This window comes from Camelina sativa, chromosome 4 (genome assembly GCF_030686135.1).
Source record: "Camelina sativa cultivar CO46 ecotype springtype chromosome 4, ASM3068613v1".
Taxonomy (NCBI): domain Eukaryota; kingdom Viridiplantae; phylum Streptophyta; class Magnoliopsida; order Brassicales; family Brassicaceae; genus Camelina; species Camelina sativa.
In genome coordinates, this window is record NC_141883.1 from 22,349,792 (window position 1) to 22,367,957 (window position 18,166).

Here is an 18,166-nt window from a genome sequence, read left to right on the forward strand (position 1 = left end):
CTATGAAACTTTCGGGCCCTTTACTATAAATATAAGAAACCATATGTACCCAATTGAAAAAGAAAAAGAAATAATGGACTCATGTACGTGTATATATTAAGATTATTAGGCGCACAACAATCGAACTTCATCTTTTTCCGATTCAATCTCCTCCGATCGTTGGCCTCCCGCTTCCGTTTTGTCCGACGACTTTTGACCAGGAAATCGGCGCAGGTGATAAGATCGCTAATCTGTTTTCCGTTTGATTCGTTTTTTTTTTTTTTTTCTGTTCTCTGAATCAATTGTTTCTATAGATCTTAATTTTAGTTCGTTTGTTTCCGAGTCGATTGATTCGTTGTAACCTAGGTTCTTCGTGCAATTTTTTCCTTTGTTGTTCTTAGTGGATTCTGGATTTTTTGTTGGTTAATTTCTGAAGCTTGGTGGTGTTCTTAGATTTCTAGATTTGTTTTTTTCCCACTTTATCTTTGATATCCCTTTTTTAGAATTTGATTTTATTGAATCCTATCAGACGAATTTGTGTGCGATTGTATTTTCTTATATGGATATCTTAAGAATTTGAAGGAAGCTTAATTAGGTTGTGTTGGATTCTAAATAGTTTGACAGCTTATCTGTTCAGCAGAAACTTCGATACAAGTATTTGCACTTGGTTTGTTGGCAATGGAGAAAGGAGCACCTCCTAGCATCTTTGTGAATGATGGGTCGTTCATGGAAAGATTCAGACAGCTTCAACAGGAGAAAGATAAAGAGAAAGATAAGGTTGTATCTGTAGAGGATTCTAAGCCGGTGAAGATAATAACTGGGGTTTCAAATCCCAAACCTTCTGCTAGTAAAATTTCCATTGGATTAAAGACCAATGATGCCCAGAAGAAAGGTGGGAAGCTTGCTTTCAGCTTGAAGCAAAAGTCTAAGCTTCTTGCACCTCCTATAAAGCTTAGTACAGAAGACGATGAGGATGAGGAGGATGCTAAAAATGATCAAGGCTTTGGATATGCCAAGCGTCAAAAGTTAGAGCAGGGAGTCACGCCCGTAAAGTCAACAAAAGTACCTGATGTTGGTAATGGCTGTTTATTTAGATATCTTTGTTTGAGTGTTCTTTGTGGATGTCTCTGTGGTGATTCTAGTTTATCTTGCTTTTTTATGGGTCCATATCCTCATAAGCCATTCTCTATTCCATTTAGTAAGTGTTCCATGAGGGTTAAGATCAGTTATGCCATATGATCTCAAGAGTCCCGAGTTTCCTGTCTGTTGTATGTCTCTATTGATGAATCTGTGTGTCTTAAATGACACGATGAAAGCCTAGGAGTCCTACGTTGTCAATAGTCCCAAGTTCCTGTCAGTATATGTCTTTATTGATTGAGCTACGTTTTTCTCCTGGAATGGAAAGGACAAAACAGTCTGGAAATTTAATTGTCTACTTAAATGCAGTGTCTTCCTTAACCAACAATCCAATTGCTGGAATGATTTGGCATATCTCCCACGCCTGCTACAAGAGTGATTTGCATTCGTTGTTCATGGACTCGGTATTAATCAGTTTTATAAGTGATATGCAGCACCACCTCCACCCAGTGATCCTACTGTGAAGAAAGTTGCTGATAAACTAGCAAGCTTTGTTGCTAAGCATGGAAGACCATTTGAACATATTACACGGCAAAAGAATCCAGGGGAGACACCATTTAAGTATGTATTTCATTGCTTTTGGAGCATCTACAGTTTATAGTTTCTGGTTTCTCTCTTTTATACACATACTACATAGGTATTTGCTTTTTCTTGGTTGTGTTTGTTGACCTTATGTATCTTGTGTCCTGTTTCCCAAACAGATTTCTTTTTGACGAGGACTGTGCGGACTACAAGTACTATGTATTCAGGCTGTCGGAAGAGGAAAAATCAATTTCACAAACCAAGGATTCTGGTGTACTTCACAGTAGTAAGTATTAGATACCTGTATTTCTATAGAACAAAAACCGTGCAACTGATTTTCGCTGTTCTATTTATCCATATATCTATTTCAGAACATGTTTTAGCTAAGCATGTGCAGAGAATATTTGACTCATTTCTTTTTTTCCGATTTTTTTTAATCCTACAATATAATTTATGTGTTATGTAGTGTGAGATTATGTGAGGCTGCTCTTCCTGCTACCATATCTTACTGTATTCTTAGTGCCAATTTCCTTCGTTTTATCTTTCCAGGTGATGCAGGCCCGCGAATGTCCACAGCAGCAATCACTTTGCAAAAGCCAGCTCATCAACAAACAGGTTATCAGATCCCTGCCTCAGCCCTCTATGATGCTCCTGAGGAACCTGGAGCTTCTTCTAGATATTCCCAGACAGCAATCACAAGACCCAGCAACAGTATGTTCACTCGCTTTTATTGGCCTAGGTTCCCCTCCTATCACTGGTATCTAGCTTTGATTGTGGGTAAAATGTGTTTGATCTGCAGGTGACTCCTCTAGTGGGCGGAGGGGTGCAGACCCTATATCAATGATGGAGTTTTACATGAAGAAGGCTGCCCAAGAAGAAAAGATGAGACGTCCTAGGCAGTCGAAAGATGAAATGCCCCCGCCAGCTTCACTTCAAGGCCCATCTGGTGAGAATGAATCCTATTGTTATTTCTTCTTTTAGACAGCTGTGATGTCTTATTTTGTGGAACCACGTTTGTTCTCAGCAACTCCCTCCACAGATCCGGGAAAGAGAGGTCATCACATGGGTGACTATATCCCTGACGAGGAGTTAGATAAGTTCCTTGCAAAGTGTAACGATGCAGCTGCACAAAAAGCCACAAAGGAGGCTGCTGAGAAGGCCAAGATCCAAGCAGATAATGTTGGACATAGGCTCTTGTCAAAGATGGGTTGGAAAGAAGGTGCTTACTTGCCTCACTTTATCTGTAAACTTGTGACCTTGTTACTTTCTGTATCTTGTGCCTCTATGGAGACAAGGAGCTTAGAAAATTGGAGGAGTGGATTACAGGTGAAGGTATAGGAAGCTCCAGAAAGGGGATGGCAGACCCTATAATGGCAGGAGATGTAAAGACAAACAACTTGGGAGTTGGGGCTTCTGCTCCAGGAGAAGTTATGCCTGAGGATGATATATACGAGCAGTACAAGAAGCGGATGATGCTGGGTTACAAACACAGACCCAATCCATTGGTACGTGTGCTATCTTTAGCTCCTTTCGTTTTGTAATAGCACATCTTTTTTACTCACCTTGCGTCTATTGCTCTACAGGGAAATCCCAGGAAGGCGTATTACTAAAGATCAGTCCGCATGCTGTGCACAATTATTACCTTTCTCTCATCTCAGCACCGGCTGAGCTTTGCTTTTCTATTATAAAGAATGTTCAAGTTTTTTGGATTGCTGATAAATTGAAGTGTTGGTATGGATTGAATTTGCCTTTCCTCTGTGCAAATATATATCTTTGACAGAAATTTCAGTTGCTATACAGTACCATGGATTTATTATTGGAAACGACTAAGATTTTTAATCGATTGTCATAACTTTATTAATGTTTTGGAAGCCTAATACACAAAACAGCGTGTTTATTAGATTGAAAGGTAAATTAAAAAAGAAAAGGAAGATATGTCCTTTCTAGTTAATGACATCGCAGGGTGGGAAATTAGCAGAGCATCTCTGAGGAAGCTGAAGAGCCATGGAGCGGCAATGCCAGAGAGTGGAGGTCCATTGGCAAGAAGGCAAAGACAAGAACGACCAAGTGTGACAACGGCAGAGCAACATGTTTCGGTCGGTGGGATCGGGCTGAAAGGAGCTACGGCTGCTCTACATGGTATCAGCTGCACCAGAGCAGAGAAGAATGTTCGGCTGCATCCTCCCACTTCTTCCTCAGGCAACATTGGTGGTGGAGGTGGTTGCTGCAGGTCCTCTTGCTGTGCTGTGACTATGGTAAGAACGGTTATGGTCATGAGCAGTGCCATTGCTAACCCAACTCTCATAGCTTTCATCATCATGTAAACACTGATGGTAGTGAGATGACGCAACAAAGAGATCATGCTTCTTTATATACATGCTATTAAAAGGTGTGCATGTCATGCCGTTTCACACCTCTCTCCTACCTCACAACCAAAATAGCTTCACAATTACTCCGTGTGTTTCCCACTCTTTAGACCTTCAATATTCGATCAAGTTCACAAATCTTACAACATCCATGTGTAAAAATGATGACTACTTTACTTTCATTAGTTTATTACTATAAATTTATAATATGACAAATATGATATGTTTATGTGACTTTGATGTTTCAGGCTCACATTGTGCAACATTTACTAGCACATGGCTGAAAAGTTAGAAACACGTATTATAGATAGCTCATAAATTCACATATTAAATAATCAAATGATTTGGAAGAAATTTACGATTGAGCATCTATATCATAATGCTCAAGTGCATCAGGATTGTTACAGTATTGTTGTCGTGAACCCAATATTGCCATTTTTGCTCTGTATGTAGATTTTTTGTATTCCTTGACAATCTGAGTGATTTGAGAAATGGGTTCGGCTATACAAGACAAGAAAAAAAAAAATAGTTACATTCGTATTCATATAATTAACAAATAGAGAAAAAACCCGATTACCGAAGAACATCAAAACTTACGTGGTTTAAAAAACTTTTGGAGCAACTGAATGAGGTTTGAATTTATGAGATCTCCAGGCGAGGATGGAACAGAGCAGTGAAAGGCTTTTCCCCGTACCAGTTGGAGACTCTAGCAGACCATGAGACTAACTATCTTTAAGAGCAGATTCAAGAGTAGAGATTACATGTTCCATCATAAAGAGCTGGTTCTGGTAGGCTTCATAAGGGAAGCTTATATCAACCTCTCTGATTTTGTAAATGTTGTTGTGGTTGAATCCATTCTAAATTAACAAAAACAAACCCATCAAATCAAACAAAGCTTTAAATAACAAAACTAAGAGGCTGTTATTGGAGAGATGATTTCTAAATCCATATGAAATTGTAAATTCTAAAAATCAAAAGACATGGATTTTGAAATAACATGTTTTATCCTTGGATTTGAATTCTTCTATTTTACACTTTCAAATCCATTCAAATCCATTTAAAGGGGTTTATTGGTTCTATGATTTTAATGGATTTGGAAATCCAAACAAAAACCATGTGTTATTCAATCATTGATTTTAAAATACTTATCATAATTATGTGTTATTGGTTATATGATTTACAAATACTTATTAAAATCTCATGTTATTCATTTAATAATTTGTTTTTTGAATTTCAAAATCCACATTATGTTTTAAATGGATTTGATAGTGTAAAATAGAATGATTCAAATCCAAGGATAAAACATGTTATTTCAAAATCCATGTGTTTTGATTTTTAAAATTTACAATTTCATATGGATTTAGAAATCATCTCTCTAATAACAGAACATAATGTGGATTTTGAAATCAAAAAAAAAATCATTAAATGAATAACAGAGGATTTTAACAAGTATTTGTAAATCATAGAACCAATAACACATACTTTTGATAAGTATTTTAAAATCAATGATTGAATAACACATGATTTTTGTTTGAATTTCCAAATCCATTAAATTCATAGAACCAATAACCCCCTATTAATCAGAGATTACATATTATGGTTATATAAATTTTAGTTACTTTCTAATTACGAAACACATATCATGTGTGTCAATTATGTTCAGTTTTTGCTATAAACATTTGAAATCATAGTTGTTGAAAGAAAATTGTATTTAATTTGAGTCTAGAATATATCAATGCATAACTCATTTCAAACAAGTTTTTTCATATTAATAGACCCAAAAGCATGCCAATTTTTTTTTTGTACAAAGCCGACTGATTCTTATGTTCTCTTGATTCTTTAAAAATTTCTATCAATTTATGTCACAAAAATTTAGTATCAATTCATGATACTTTAACATTAACATTCTTTTTTCAAAAAATCACCATTTTTCAATTTAGAAATGATAAATAATTGTTATTATTTTAATTGTATACAATATATTATAACTTTAGATAATATGTACAAATCCTTCTTGTTTTTAATTGGTATCATGATACTTTAACATTAACACTAACAACAATATTCTCAAATTTTTAAAAGTTTTAAAGTATATATTTCTTTAGAAATAAATTATACTTTTTATTTAGAGTAAAAACCTTTTAAATTTGGTATTTATTGTTTCAAAGAATAAATGATTGTTTTATTCTACTATAATAATTGGAACTCTTAAAAATGAATTTTGTACCATCAGATATATGATAAGTTTATTTTTTTCTTACTTTTAGTCATTTAAAGATATTTGCAAATGATATGTTAAGATATATTTGTCTAATTTTACATTTACTATTCACATTTTATGGTTAGTGTTTAACTGTGATCTGCTTAAATTCAGATGATTTTTTTTTTTTTTTTACATTCTTTGCAATAAATTATGTATTTTTCCAGCTTATGCATCTTTTCAACTTAAATACTCTTTCCAGCTTTAAAAAAAGCTCATACATTGTTCGTTTTCAAAAAAAAAAAAAATCAGTTCTCTCTACCATTAAGGTTCGACATCAGTTTCTATAGTGTCGGTCTTCAACTTTGTTTCTTATATTATTCCATAGATATATTTAGATTTGTACTAATAATTTTTAAAGTTATGATTGACATGCTCTAAAAATCTTCGGAAGACAGTTTTCAAACTCATTTCAAGCAATAATTTTGTTTTTTACGAACTAAAGTTATGCTAAAAACATTTTGGAGTTGTACCTATAGGCTACTAGCCTATAAATCAAAATATAATATATGGTTATTCTTCACTTTTCATCGAAGTAATAATTTTCTATAAATCAAAATATAATATATGGTTATTCATTTGCATGTTGAAAATTAGTAATAGTTAAAATAAAATCAACTTAAATACTCTTTCCAGCTTTAAAAAAAGCTCATACATTGTTCGTTTTCAAAAAAAAAAAAAATCAGTTCTCTCTACCATTAAGGTTCGACATCAGTTTCTTTAGTGTCGGTCTTCAACTTTGTTTCTTATATTATTCCATAGATATATTTAGATTTGTACTAATAATTTTTAAAGTTATGATTGACATGCTCTAAAAATCTTCGGAAGACAGTTTTCAAACTCATTTCAAGCAATAATTTTGTTTTTTACGAACTAAAGTTATGCTAAAAACATTTTGGAGTTGTACCTATAGGCTACTAGCCTATAAATCAAAATATAATATATGGTTATTCTTCACTTTTCATCGAAGTAATAATTTTCTATAAATCAAAATATAATATATGGTTATTCATTTGCATGTTGAAAATTAGTAATAGTTAAAATAAAATCAACCAAGACCATAAAAAGAAAAGAAAAAAAAAACATACCCGTAATATGTCAGAGGGTGTAAACTCTTCCCACTGCTGAAGATGTTTGGTTGGTTTAACAGTTTGTTGAAAGTGGGTGGGTCAAGTCTATCGTAAGAGAAGGGAGAGCCAAGGATAAGTGATCTCAGGAAAGAAAGACACAGTGTCAAAAGGACTTCAAAGAAAGAGTCGGAAGGAAAAAAAAAGAAAAAAGGATTGGATGAATTCATAGGCTACCCTATTGGTTGGTAAGATCTTTGCATAAGGGTCAAAACTTCAATTTTTAATCCTACAATATAATTTTTAATCAGTACCATCAGATATATGATAAGTCTATTTTTTTCCTACTTTTTAGTCATTTAAAGATATTTGCAAATGATATGTTAAGATATATTTGTCTAATTTTACATTTTCTATTCTTATTTTATGGTTAGTGTTTAACTGTGATCTGCTTAAATTCAGATGATTTTTTTTTTACATTCTTTGCAATAAATCATGCATCTTTCCAGCTTACGCATCTTTTCAATTTAAATAAACCTATAAATCTAAAGATAATACATGGTTATTCTCCACTTTTTCATCGAACTAATAATTTTTTAGGCTTGCATAAATATAGTTGTTTTGAAATGATTATGTATCCGGTAATATATTTTTGATATCAATATCTGTTTTACCAAAAAAAAAAACAAAAAAAAAAGGCCAAAACAAATATGATATGTTTATGTGACTGATGTTCCATAAGCACACTCCGACTAATATGATGTGTTTCTGTCATTATGAATATATCAATGTTGTGGCTACTATAATATATTATTACTAGATTTGGACTCGTGCTACAACACGGGTCGAAATACATTTCATTATTTTTAAAACATTATATATGTAATTGTTTATAATATTATTTGGATGTAACTCATATGCAAACAATTTTTATGGTAAATATCATTTATGGAATGCAAATCTATTATGTAAGTCTTATATTGTTAATTTTAACCCGTGCTAGAGTATATAAAATTATTAATCCATGCTAGAGTGTGTCCAGCATGTTCTGTACTAGAGTATATAAAATTTTAACCGGTGCTAGAGTATGTAAGTCTTAAAATTATAATATAAATAAAAAATCAATCCGTGCTCTAGCACATGTCCTAATTTTTATTGAACGTTGTGGTTTATCAATAAAATCTGTGGAAAGTAAATTTGTAATATTGTGTTTAAAGATCTTTGGAAACAACTTGATATAAGACTAAAATCTTCCGAAAATACAGTTTGGAATATCCATGATTTTATTTGTTACCATTAATATATCAATTATCAATTTGGAATATCTCCAATTAAGGTTGCACCCAATATTTAGGTGTAACCATTAATATATGTATTAATCTATAACCTATTTGTAACTATTTATTAAAAATATAAAGTCTACAAAAATTATGTTGTGTACTTCCCTTTTATTAAAAAGAGACAGTACTAATTATAGAATTGTTGTACATATACTCCATTATAAACCAAATAATTTTGCATTTTTTTCTAAAAAAAAAGGATACTTCTTTGGTATCAAACCATCAATATAGAGAAAAAAAAAGACTTCTAAATGCTTAATAAAAAGCGGTAATGACACCACAAAACCCCGTAGTTGTAAAGTGGAACTGAATAGGACTATCTTTATTGAAATGGCACACACGACAAAACCATAGTTGTCAAGTAGAATGATTATTATTAGTTGCTTATATTGTAAAGTATGAACGGCAGATTTTGTGTGAGTTAGTTCGCCACAATCCAAAAGGAATCTGAAGCAATCAGATCGATACTAAATTACTAAAATGATGATGGATTGGATTAGCCGGCATTGATTAATTGTGATCTAATGTGGTGTAATGTATTCTAAACTTGCTTAAATATATATTACCAAAAAAAAAACTTGCTTAAATATATATATATATATGTATATGTATATATATATATATATATATTTTTTTTGACAAAAAAATAAATAAATTCAATGATTAGCAAATAAATTCAATGATTTTCTTGAAAAGGCCCAAACAAAGCCCATTAGAAACCCAAAAGAGGATTGGTTTTGTGTCTTTCTCTCTCTTACTAAACTAAACACATAGGAAGAAGAAGAGTCTGCAGCCGCCTCTTTCACTTCAACCCTTCTTAAACCTCATCTGCTTCCTACTCCGCCGCTGTCTCTCCGTCGTCGCTCCATTTCTCTTGACCCCCTCCAGGTAAAAATTTCCCTTTTAGATCTTCTACAGTACCCTCTACTTATAGTATTTTGCGAATTGGTCTTTCTCCATCTCAATACGTATCTGTCTGTGACTTTTTCCCCCTTTTGGATTGTATTGGCTTCTTTTACTCTGTTTCCTTCAAATGATTCTTATTTCTCCAATTCAATCACTTTTGAAATCGTTTCTGAATCTTTAATCCATTAGGTGAAATGGCTGGGAAGTCGAACAAATCGAAGGCCAAGAGAGCGGCTGCTCAGAGCTCTGCCACCACTTCAACTGATGTTAAATCCGATGCTCCTGTCACTGCCCCTGTCTCTCCCCCTGTTACTGCTCCTGCTCCTGCTCCTGCTACAGCTACAGTTCCTGCTCCCGATAATGGCACCCTCAATGCTGCTGCTGTTGACTCTGTCGTGCCTGAAGCCAAGGAAGTTCCTCCTCCGCTTCCTAAGGCTGATGAAAGCGAATCACAAGTAGCAAATAACGATGCCCAACCCAAGCAAGGTTAGTTTTAATGAGATGCACCTAATCCAATTTGATGTGTCAGTGTGGTTATCTGGTTAGTTTAAGTAGATTCATCCAGTCCCTCTTTTGTATTAATTTTAGTGTCTAATTTGATGGCTTTCGCAGGTGAACTCCGTCTTTATCCTGTGTCTGTCAAAACACAAAGTGGGGGTAAAATGGAGCTTCAAGTGAGTTCGACTCTTTTGTTTTTCTTTCTCCTATGTATACCACTCGCCAGTCAACTAGTGTTTCAGTTTCCTCAGGGATTTAATACTTATTGTTATTTCTTATAAAGCATTACCCTTTCGAACTGTTTTCTCTTATATTGGTGTGAATTACTGAATCTCTCCAATGGATCTGTTTTCAGTTGAATCCTGGAGACTCAGTGATGGATATAAGGCAATTCCTTCTTGATGCTCCAGAAACGTGCTACTTCACTTGTTATGAGTTGTTGCTCCGCAATAAAGATGGAGAGACTCACCATTTGGAAGACTACAATGAGATTTCCGAAGTAGCTGACATTACCACTGGTGGTTGCTCTTTAGAGATGGTTGCAGGTTTGCTAAGTTTGTATTTTTGTTCGTATTTTTTTTTTGTTTTTGTTTTTGAGACTTCAAAACTGAAAGTTGTCTTGCTTTGTTTCTATGGACAGCATTGTATGACGATAGATCTATCAGGGCTCATATTCACCGTGCCAGAGATCTTTTGTCTCTTTCAACACTTCACTCTTCCCTATCAACAACACTTGCCTTGCAGTATGACGCAGCACTGAACAAAGTTCAGAATCCTGGAGGTTTTGAATCTAAATCTTTTTCCTAATGGTGGTTTTGCTTTACTATTTTTTTCATGTACTCTCGAACGATTTCTTTATGGCCTCTATTTTGAAACAGATAAACCAAAGTCTGACGTTCCAGAACTTGAATGTTTGGGTTTTATGGAAGATGTGCCTGGCTCTCTCAGGAAGTTGATCAATTCTGCATCAGAAGATATCAAATGCGTGGAAAACATTGTATTCTCATCATTCAATCCTCCTCCCAGCCACAGAAGGTATAGAACAACCTATTTTAGAATTTCGTAAAGCCATAAATTTACCATTTGTGCTGTTTCTTATGAATTTATTTGATGCAGGCTTGTAGGAGATCTAATATATTTGGATGTCGTGTCATTGGAAGGTAACAAGTACTGCATTACGGGCACAACAAAAACATTTTATGTTAATTCTAGCTCAGGGAATATTCTCGATCCAAGGCCAAGTAAATCTGGATTAGAAGCAGCTACACTGATTGGACTATTGCAAAAACTTAGCTCTAAGTTTAAAAAAGGTGGGAAACAATATATACACCATTCTTCTTAAGTCTATTAATCACTCTTGTGATGTGATAGGCTTTCAGTCTGTTGATTAGCTTCTATTTTTCTTTTAATTTTGAAGCTTTCCGTGAAGTCATGGAAAAGAAAGCCTCTGCACATCCATTTGAAAATGTCCAATCGCTTTTGCCACCACACTCATGGCTAAGAACATATCCTGTTCCCGGTGAGTTTGATTTAGTATCTTGCTTTTATCTTATTGTGGCTAGATCATTTGTTTTTTTCAGAGGCTGTTACTATGTGTGATCCAGTTTTAAGAAGTGATAATAATGTTTCTAAAATATTCACATGGAAGCCATAGTACTGGGGTAAAAGATTGCCTTGATCTTGATTGCATTATATGTGATATATTTTAGAAGTTCCTCTCTAGTGTGTTCCCAGACGTATCTTGCACTATCTCAGATAATATCATTCTGGTGTTTTTTCGTTTGAAATTTTTTTATAAATTAATTTAGAGGTAATATGTGGTCAATTTTGTTTCTTGTTTATCGACAGCGTACTAATTTTCTGGTTTATATGTTGTACATGTACTTCTGCTATAACTATTGATGTATGAGAAGATAATTTTTGTTATATGTGATTGATAAACTAGGAAGTTCGAAACTATTTGGCCTTGGCTTCCCATTTCTACAAAAGATACACTTGTATAAGATTTCTTTCTGTTATATCTGAGCAAGGACTCTTGTATCTGGACTCAGATCACAAGCGCGATGCAGCGAGAGCCGAAGAAGCATTGACCATTTCCTATGGTAGTGAACTGATTGGTATGCAAAGAGATTGGAATGAAGAATTGCAATCATGCAGAGAGTTCCCTCACACTTCTCCTCAGGAGAGGTACATGGAAGATTATGATGTCTTCTATAGAGATATTTGACTACATTGATTTTTTGGTAGCATAAAGTTATTCTTGTGGGATTCTATTCCTTTATTAAACATTTCCTTTTTTTGCAGGATCTTACGTGACAGGGCACTTTACAAAGTGTCTTCTGACTTTGTTGATGCAGCGCTTAATGGAGCTATTGGTGTAATCAGCCGATGCATACCACCTATAAACCCAACTGATCCAGAATGTCTACACATGTCAGTGTGAATTGTTTGGCCTTTATATTTGATTCTCCGTAGGCAACACATGTGTTTTATTAATTCTAGCTTTTGTCTTGCGTGAAAATTTTGGCAGTTGAGTAATTCCCTTTGTTTTTATGAAAGTGGAGAAATGACAGAGCATCTAATATTTTTACTTTTACAGATTTGTGTTTATGCATGAGTTTTTGTATTTCTGAAAAACTTGTTATTGTTATACTGTTGTAGGTATGTGCACAACAATATATTTTTCAGTTTTGCTGTTGATGCCGATGTTGAACAGCTATCCAAGAAACGTGCATCTAATCAAGTGACTGAGAAGGTGACCTCATCTGAAAAGGTTTCATGCACGGAAGGAACCTGCGATAATGAAGAGCCTAGCAGCTGCAATGAGGCGCCACTTGTTGAAAATGAGCAGGCAACATACGCTTCTGCAAACAATGACTTGAAAGGCACTAAGTTATATCAAGAAGCAGATGTCCCAGGGCTATATAATCTGGCAATGGCCATTATTGATTACAGAGGTCATAGGGTTGTTGCTCAGGTTTGTTCTAATACTTGAACTGCCAAGTCCTTATTCTTGAGATTATATGTCTTGCTTGTGTGCATTTTAATGTTTAAAAAAATGTTTTAGAGTGTGCTACCGGGAATTCTTCAAGGGGATAAATCAGATGCGCTTTTGTATGGTTCAGTCGACAATGGCAAGAAAATATGCTGGAATGAAGATTTCCATGCTAAGGTAAATGGATATAGTCTGTCTTGTTGTTGGATAATGTAGGCTGAATGTGAAAACTCTAGAACTAGTTATTATTGATATATATCTATGTATTATTATAACAATGCTTTATTCCTAGCTGAACTCTTTAATCGTGATTAATTCCTTCTTCAGGTGCTAGAGGCTGCAAAACTTCTTCACATTAAGGAACATTCTGTTATTGATGCATCCGAAAATGTCTTCAAGTTGGCTGCACCAGTAGAATGCAAGGGGATTGTTGGGAGTGATAACAGGCATTATCTCTTGGACTTGATGAGAGTGACGCCTCGTGATGCCAATTATACGGGTCCAGAGTCACGCTTTTGTGTCCTAAGACCAGAACTGATCACATCATTTTGCCAGGTACATATTCTTTATTCCTTAGAGAGAGTATACACTTGACTTTTCTGTTAACATGTATTTTCTTCATGAAGGCGGAATCACTTGAAAAATCAAAATGTAAAACCAAGACTGACGAAGGGACTGATATCGTTTCCGATTCTTCTAATGTTACTGCTGATACTTCTAAAGTTGGTGATGCATTGAACGATGGAGAGGAAAATGGGGCTTCAACTTCTGATCAGGTATATGTTTCACTTCTTGATCCTGATAGATGTGCATTAAGCTTATTTCGTACTAATTGATGTCTCTATTTTGAGTGGGTGTTTGTATGCTATGCTGACATTTTGCATTTTACATCTGCTTGATATACTCTTGTTTATTGTGTGCACTGACTGCTACTAGTTTATGGGGATGCTGTGTCTCACTTCAACTATTATCGACGTATAATGTTTGTCAAGTGAAAAGACAGATAGTCAAAATACGAAATAGGGTTGAAACCTGTAACAATGATAGAAATAACATTTTTACTTATATTAGACTGAATTATACAATTGAAATGGGTTGTTCAATTCTCTTTTGATTTTGCTTTGAGATGCTTTCCCATCCTTGCTTTCTACTGTTGGATAGAAATGTCTGAGAACAGTTGTATCTGAGTTGAAACTGTCATTGCTGATATCTGCGTTTTTATTACAGAAAACTATTCCAGAAAAGGAAAATACGACCACCGAAGATTCTGCAGCCCAGTCTTCTGAAAGTTCCAAATCATGTGATGAAATTGCATTTAACCCCAATGTCTTCACTGACTTCACATTAGGTGGCAATCAAGAGGTAGGCTATGTTGCTTGTAAGTTATTTTTTTTCAGATATTTACAATTTATTTACACGATTGGACTCTTTGGGTTAAACAGGAGATTGCTGCTGATGAAGAAAATGTGAAGAAAGTTAGTTCATACCTTGTGGATGATGTCCTTCCAAAATTTATAGAAGATCTTTGCACTCTTGAAGTTTCTCCAATGGATGGTCAAACTTTGACTGAAGCACTCCATGCTCATGGTGTTAATGTTCGGTACATTGGAAGAGTAAGTTCGTCACCTGCCATTATGATTTTGGTAGCTATCTCCATGTTTGGCTATATTAACTAAATCTGTGGACAACCAGGTTGCTAATGGGGTGAAGCATTTGTCTCATTTGTGGGATCTATGTCTTAATGAGATTACCGTGAGATCAGCAAAACATATTCTGAAGGTAATCTGAATGTTGTAAAAATCATATTATAGTTAAGATGGTGAACAAGATTTGGGGTATTTGTGGACAAGCTTATAGTAGTTTTTACATCATTGTGCAGGACATTTTAAGAGATATAGAGGACCACGATATTGGATCAGCAGTAGCTCATTTCCTAAATTGTTTCTTTGGAAACTATCAAGCTGCTGGTGGAAAAGCTAGCGCCAATAGCTCGCATGCCAAAAATCAAAAGAAGGTTCTTGTGTGCTATCAGAATTTGTTTATTAAAGTTCCATGTATGTTCTTCTTGAATTAGGATACTAATCTTTGCAGCCATCGATAAAAGTTTCTCATGAACCAAATCATGTTTTTTTTTCCTGACTCTTGAATTTGGACAGGATCAATCCGTCACCAAGAAGGCTCAAGGAAGAGGGAAAGGAAAAGCTTCTGCAAAGAAAAATTTCTCATCGTATATGATGGTTGATTCCAACATTCTGTGGACTGACATTCAGGAATTTGCCAAAGCCAAATATGAGGTATGCCAAAGAGTCATTATCAAGTTTAAGATCATTTAATTCATTGTCTATGGAAGTGTTGTTACCTTCTGGGTTATCTAAGCATCTGTAGTTAATGTGAGTCTATTTTCAGTTTGAGCTGCCCGAGCTGTCAAGAACTACAGCTAAAAAAGTATCAGTTCTTCGTAACCTCTGCCAAAAGGTATATTAAGTAGATACACTTTTCTCGTTGCTTCATAATTTATCTATGAGGGTTCCTGATTAGCCAGTTCGTTATTGTTATTAATCCCTCCATTCTTCTGTTAATAGGTTGGTATCAGTATTGCTGCTCACAAATACGATTTTAGTGCAACATCGCCTTTTGAGACATCCGATATATTGGATATTCGGCCTGTAATCAAGCACTCTGTGCCTGTATGCTCTGAGGCTAAAGATCTTGTTGAGATGGGGAAGGTCCAACTGGCTGAGGTACCTTTGTTATTTCACATTAGCTATTCCGTCTGTGTTTACATTGTTGTGCTCGTCGATGCTCTTATATCCTGATAGCAGTGATATTTCTGCTTGCTTATTGGATAAGTTCGAGAGAGTTTTATATTGATTTGGGTTGACATTCAACTCTTCCATAAGCTTCTTGTTTTTGTTTGCGTCAGTTGCATCATGGCGAAAACTCATTGTCTTGTATTTACCAAAATGATTAAAACTTTTGTAGGGCATGCTTAGTGAATCCTACACATACTTTTCAGAGGCATTTTCGATACTTCAACAGGTAAGTAGTCTGTATATGCATCTTATACTGTCAAAATAATATATCACCAAAGGTGCTCATGATATTCTTCTGTTTCAGGTGACTGGTCCTATGCACAGGGAAGTGGCAAACTGTTGCAGGTATGTTTCTGGCTGATTTTTGTTTTATGCTGGAAAAATATCTATGGACTTCCGTTTTAGTTGCCTTAAGATTTTTGTCTTCTTTCGCTTTTCAGGTACCTGGCCATGGTTTTGTACCATGCAGGAGATATGGCTGGGGCAATAATGCAACAACACAAGGAGCTCATTATAAATGAGCGATGCCTTGGGTTGGACCATCCTGACACTGCTCACAGGTATCAACTATTTTTCAACTGTGTATGTCCTCTCTCGACCTGAGTTTGAAATTACTGTATTTTCAGCCGTTGACTTAGATGTTTAATACTGCAGCTATGGCAATATGGCTCTTTTCTACCATGGACTGAATCAGACAGAACTTGCTCTACAGAACATGGGTCGGGCCTTGCTTCTACTTGGCCTTTCATCTGGCCCTGATCATCCAGATGTTGCAGCTACATTTATAAATGTTGCCATGATGTATCAAGACATGGGCAAAATGGACACTGCTCTACGTTATCTTCAAGAGGCTTTGAAGAAAAACGAGAGACTTCTTGGTGCTGAACACATTCAGACTGCAGTATGCTATCACGCTCTTGCCATTGCATTCAACTGTATGGGCGCATTCAAGCTCTCACACCAGGTACTAAGAATTTTCTATATGCTTCTAGATCCTCTACCTGTCTCACCTTCTGATTTAATTTTTTTTTCTTTGTCAGCATGAGAAGAAAACCTATGACATACTTGTCAAACAATTGGGAGACGATGATTCTAGGACACGAGACTCTCTAAACTGGATGAAGACGTTTAAGATGCGCGAGCTTCAGGTTTGATGCAATGATAATGACTAGGAGAACCTCTTTTATTTATAAACATATATTTTGGTTGTATATCTCAAAGTTTCTGGTTGTTTTTTTTGTGCCAGATGACTGCACAAAAGCAGAAAGGACAGGCAGCCAATGCAGCAAACACACAAAAGGCTATTGATCTCCTAAAGGTATACTCGCGGCTTTAGATATTGGCGTATTTTACTGAAAATCAAAAACTCCTTTCTTAATGATGCGATAGAGTTGGAACATATACATAATTAGGCTCTTCACTGAAATACTAATGAAATCATATTCCTGATTGGTATGCAATAGGCACATCCAGACTTGATACATGCGTTCCAAAACGCAGCAGCTACTGGGAGATCTAATGCACTGAACTCGGCTGTCCTTGGGGAGACTCAACCTCGGGGCAGAGGATTTGATGAAAGAGCAGCTCGTGCTGCAGCTGAAGTTAGGAAGAAAGCAGCTGCGAAGGGGCTACTGGTTCGCCCACATGGTGGTGTTCCAGTTCAAGCCATGCCACCGCTCTCTCAACTCCAAAACATGATCAATACCGCCACCACAGATTCTTCAGAGAAAGGTGGAGAAAACGGGGAGGCAAAGGTACAAGAGAAGAAAGAAACCTCTGAAAATGGGAAAACAGAGAACCTGGCTCCTGCAGGATTAGGTGCCGGTTTAGCATCTTTGGATAGGAAGAAGCAAAAATCCAAAAAATAAGAAAGAGTAGGATCTTGTAAGGAAACTGCAGGATTCTAAGTAGTGAAGTTTGGTTTTTTGTCGCTGGAAGTCGATAAACCACTTGCTGATTTCATTACATGACAACACTTTTGTACCTTAAGGCTTTGTTTTCTTCCCATTATGTTTCAATGATTTGGTTTGGGTAAAGGCCCCCATCCAGGTATGTCTGGTTTTTTTTTTCTCTTTTTCCCCTCACTTTTCTACGGATGTAAGTTTATTCCCCAAAAACGTCATTGATTTTTCTAGTTACTACTACTAGCCCTGTGTACTAGAATAAGCTCACAATCTTTCAGTTATAAATGTAACTGTCTTTTCAGCATCACTTTGGATGCTTAGTATTTTACATAATAAAAGTATCTTGTTTTGTTTTAGAGGTTGGGTTGCTTTGTTTTAG

At 35.4% G+C, this 18,166-nt stretch overlaps 2 protein-coding genes and 1 pseudogene across 8 annotated transcripts; 2 read left to right on the forward strand and 1 right to left on the reverse strand.

Annotated features, from left to right (window-relative positions):
• Positions 1-55: 55 nt before the first annotated feature.
• LOC104781053 (SURP and G-patch domain-containing protein 1-like protein) lies at positions 56-3,421 on the forward strand. 6 transcript variants are annotated; one of them, XM_010505628.3, is made up of 9 exons: positions 56-213; positions 617-1,054; positions 1,551-1,677; positions 1,818-1,924; positions 2,188-2,349; positions 2,438-2,584; positions 2,663-2,857; positions 2,965-3,143; positions 3,222-3,421. In XM_010505628.3, exons 2-9 carry the CDS (start codon positions 658-660, stop codon positions 3,246-3,248), a joined length of 1,341 nt encoding a protein of 446 aa, XP_010503930.1. In that variant the 5' UTR covers positions 56-213; positions 617-657; the 3' UTR covers positions 3,249-3,421. The 6 variants fall into 6 exon arrangements, with proteins under 6 accessions (XP_010503930.1, XP_010503934.1, XP_010503932.1 ...); XM_010505632.3 differs by having other exon boundaries at positions 2,678-2,857; XM_010505630.3 differs by having other exon boundaries at positions 620-1,054.
• Positions 3,422-3,468: 47 nt separating this feature from the next.
• LOC104781054 (uncharacterized) lies at positions 3,469-4,146 on the reverse strand (annotated as a pseudogene). Its single transcript, XR_015597442.1, has one exon. The product of XR_015597442.1 is annotated as an uncharacterized LOC104781054 (transcript).
• Positions 4,147-9,393: 5,247 nt separating this feature from the next.
• LOC104781055 (clustered mitochondria protein) lies at positions 9,394-18,143 on the forward strand. The gene is made up of 28 exons (XM_087511392.1): positions 9,394-9,559; positions 9,767-10,063; positions 10,190-10,251; positions 10,431-10,620; positions 10,716-10,856; positions 10,954-11,110; positions 11,192-11,385; positions 11,493-11,594; positions 12,127-12,262; positions 12,380-12,508; positions 12,737-13,052; positions 13,143-13,247; positions 13,398-13,625; positions 13,697-13,846; positions 14,298-14,432; positions 14,513-14,683; positions 14,763-14,849; positions 14,950-15,084; positions 15,227-15,364; positions 15,477-15,545; positions 15,653-15,811; positions 16,053-16,109; positions 16,188-16,228; positions 16,324-16,443; positions 16,538-16,847; positions 16,924-17,031; positions 17,130-17,201; positions 17,347-18,143. Exons 2-28 carry the CDS (start codon positions 9,772-9,774, stop codon positions 17,749-17,751), a joined length of 4,209 nt encoding a protein of 1,402 aa, XP_087367518.1. The 5' UTR covers positions 9,394-9,559; positions 9,767-9,771; the 3' UTR covers positions 17,752-18,143.
• Positions 18,144-18,166: the final 23 nt, after the last annotated feature.

Coding starts and splice junctions, on each gene's coding strand:
- LOC104781053 (XM_010505629.3), top strand. CDS start 82: ATGTACGTGTATATATTAAGATTATTAGGCGCACAACAATCGAACTTC. Junction 1,055..1,550: donor AACAAAAGTACCTGATGTTG/GTAATGGCTGTT, acceptor AGTGATATGCAG/CACCACCTCCACCCAGTGAT. Junction 3,144..3,221: donor AACACAGACCCAATCCATTG/GTACGTGTGCTA, acceptor ATTGCTCTACAG/GGAAATCCCAGGAAGGCGTA.
- LOC104781055 (XM_087511392.1), top strand. CDS start 9,772: ATGGCTGGGAAGTCGAACAAATCGAAGGCCAAGAGAGCGGCTGCTCAG. Junction 14,684..14,762: donor ATGTTCGGTACATTGGAAGA/GTAAGTTCGTCA, acceptor GTGGACAACCAG/GTTGCTAATGGGGTGAAGCA. Junction 16,229..16,323: donor GAAGTGGCAAACTGTTGCAG/GTATGTTTCTGG, acceptor TTCGCTTTTCAG/GTACCTGGCCATGGTTTTGT.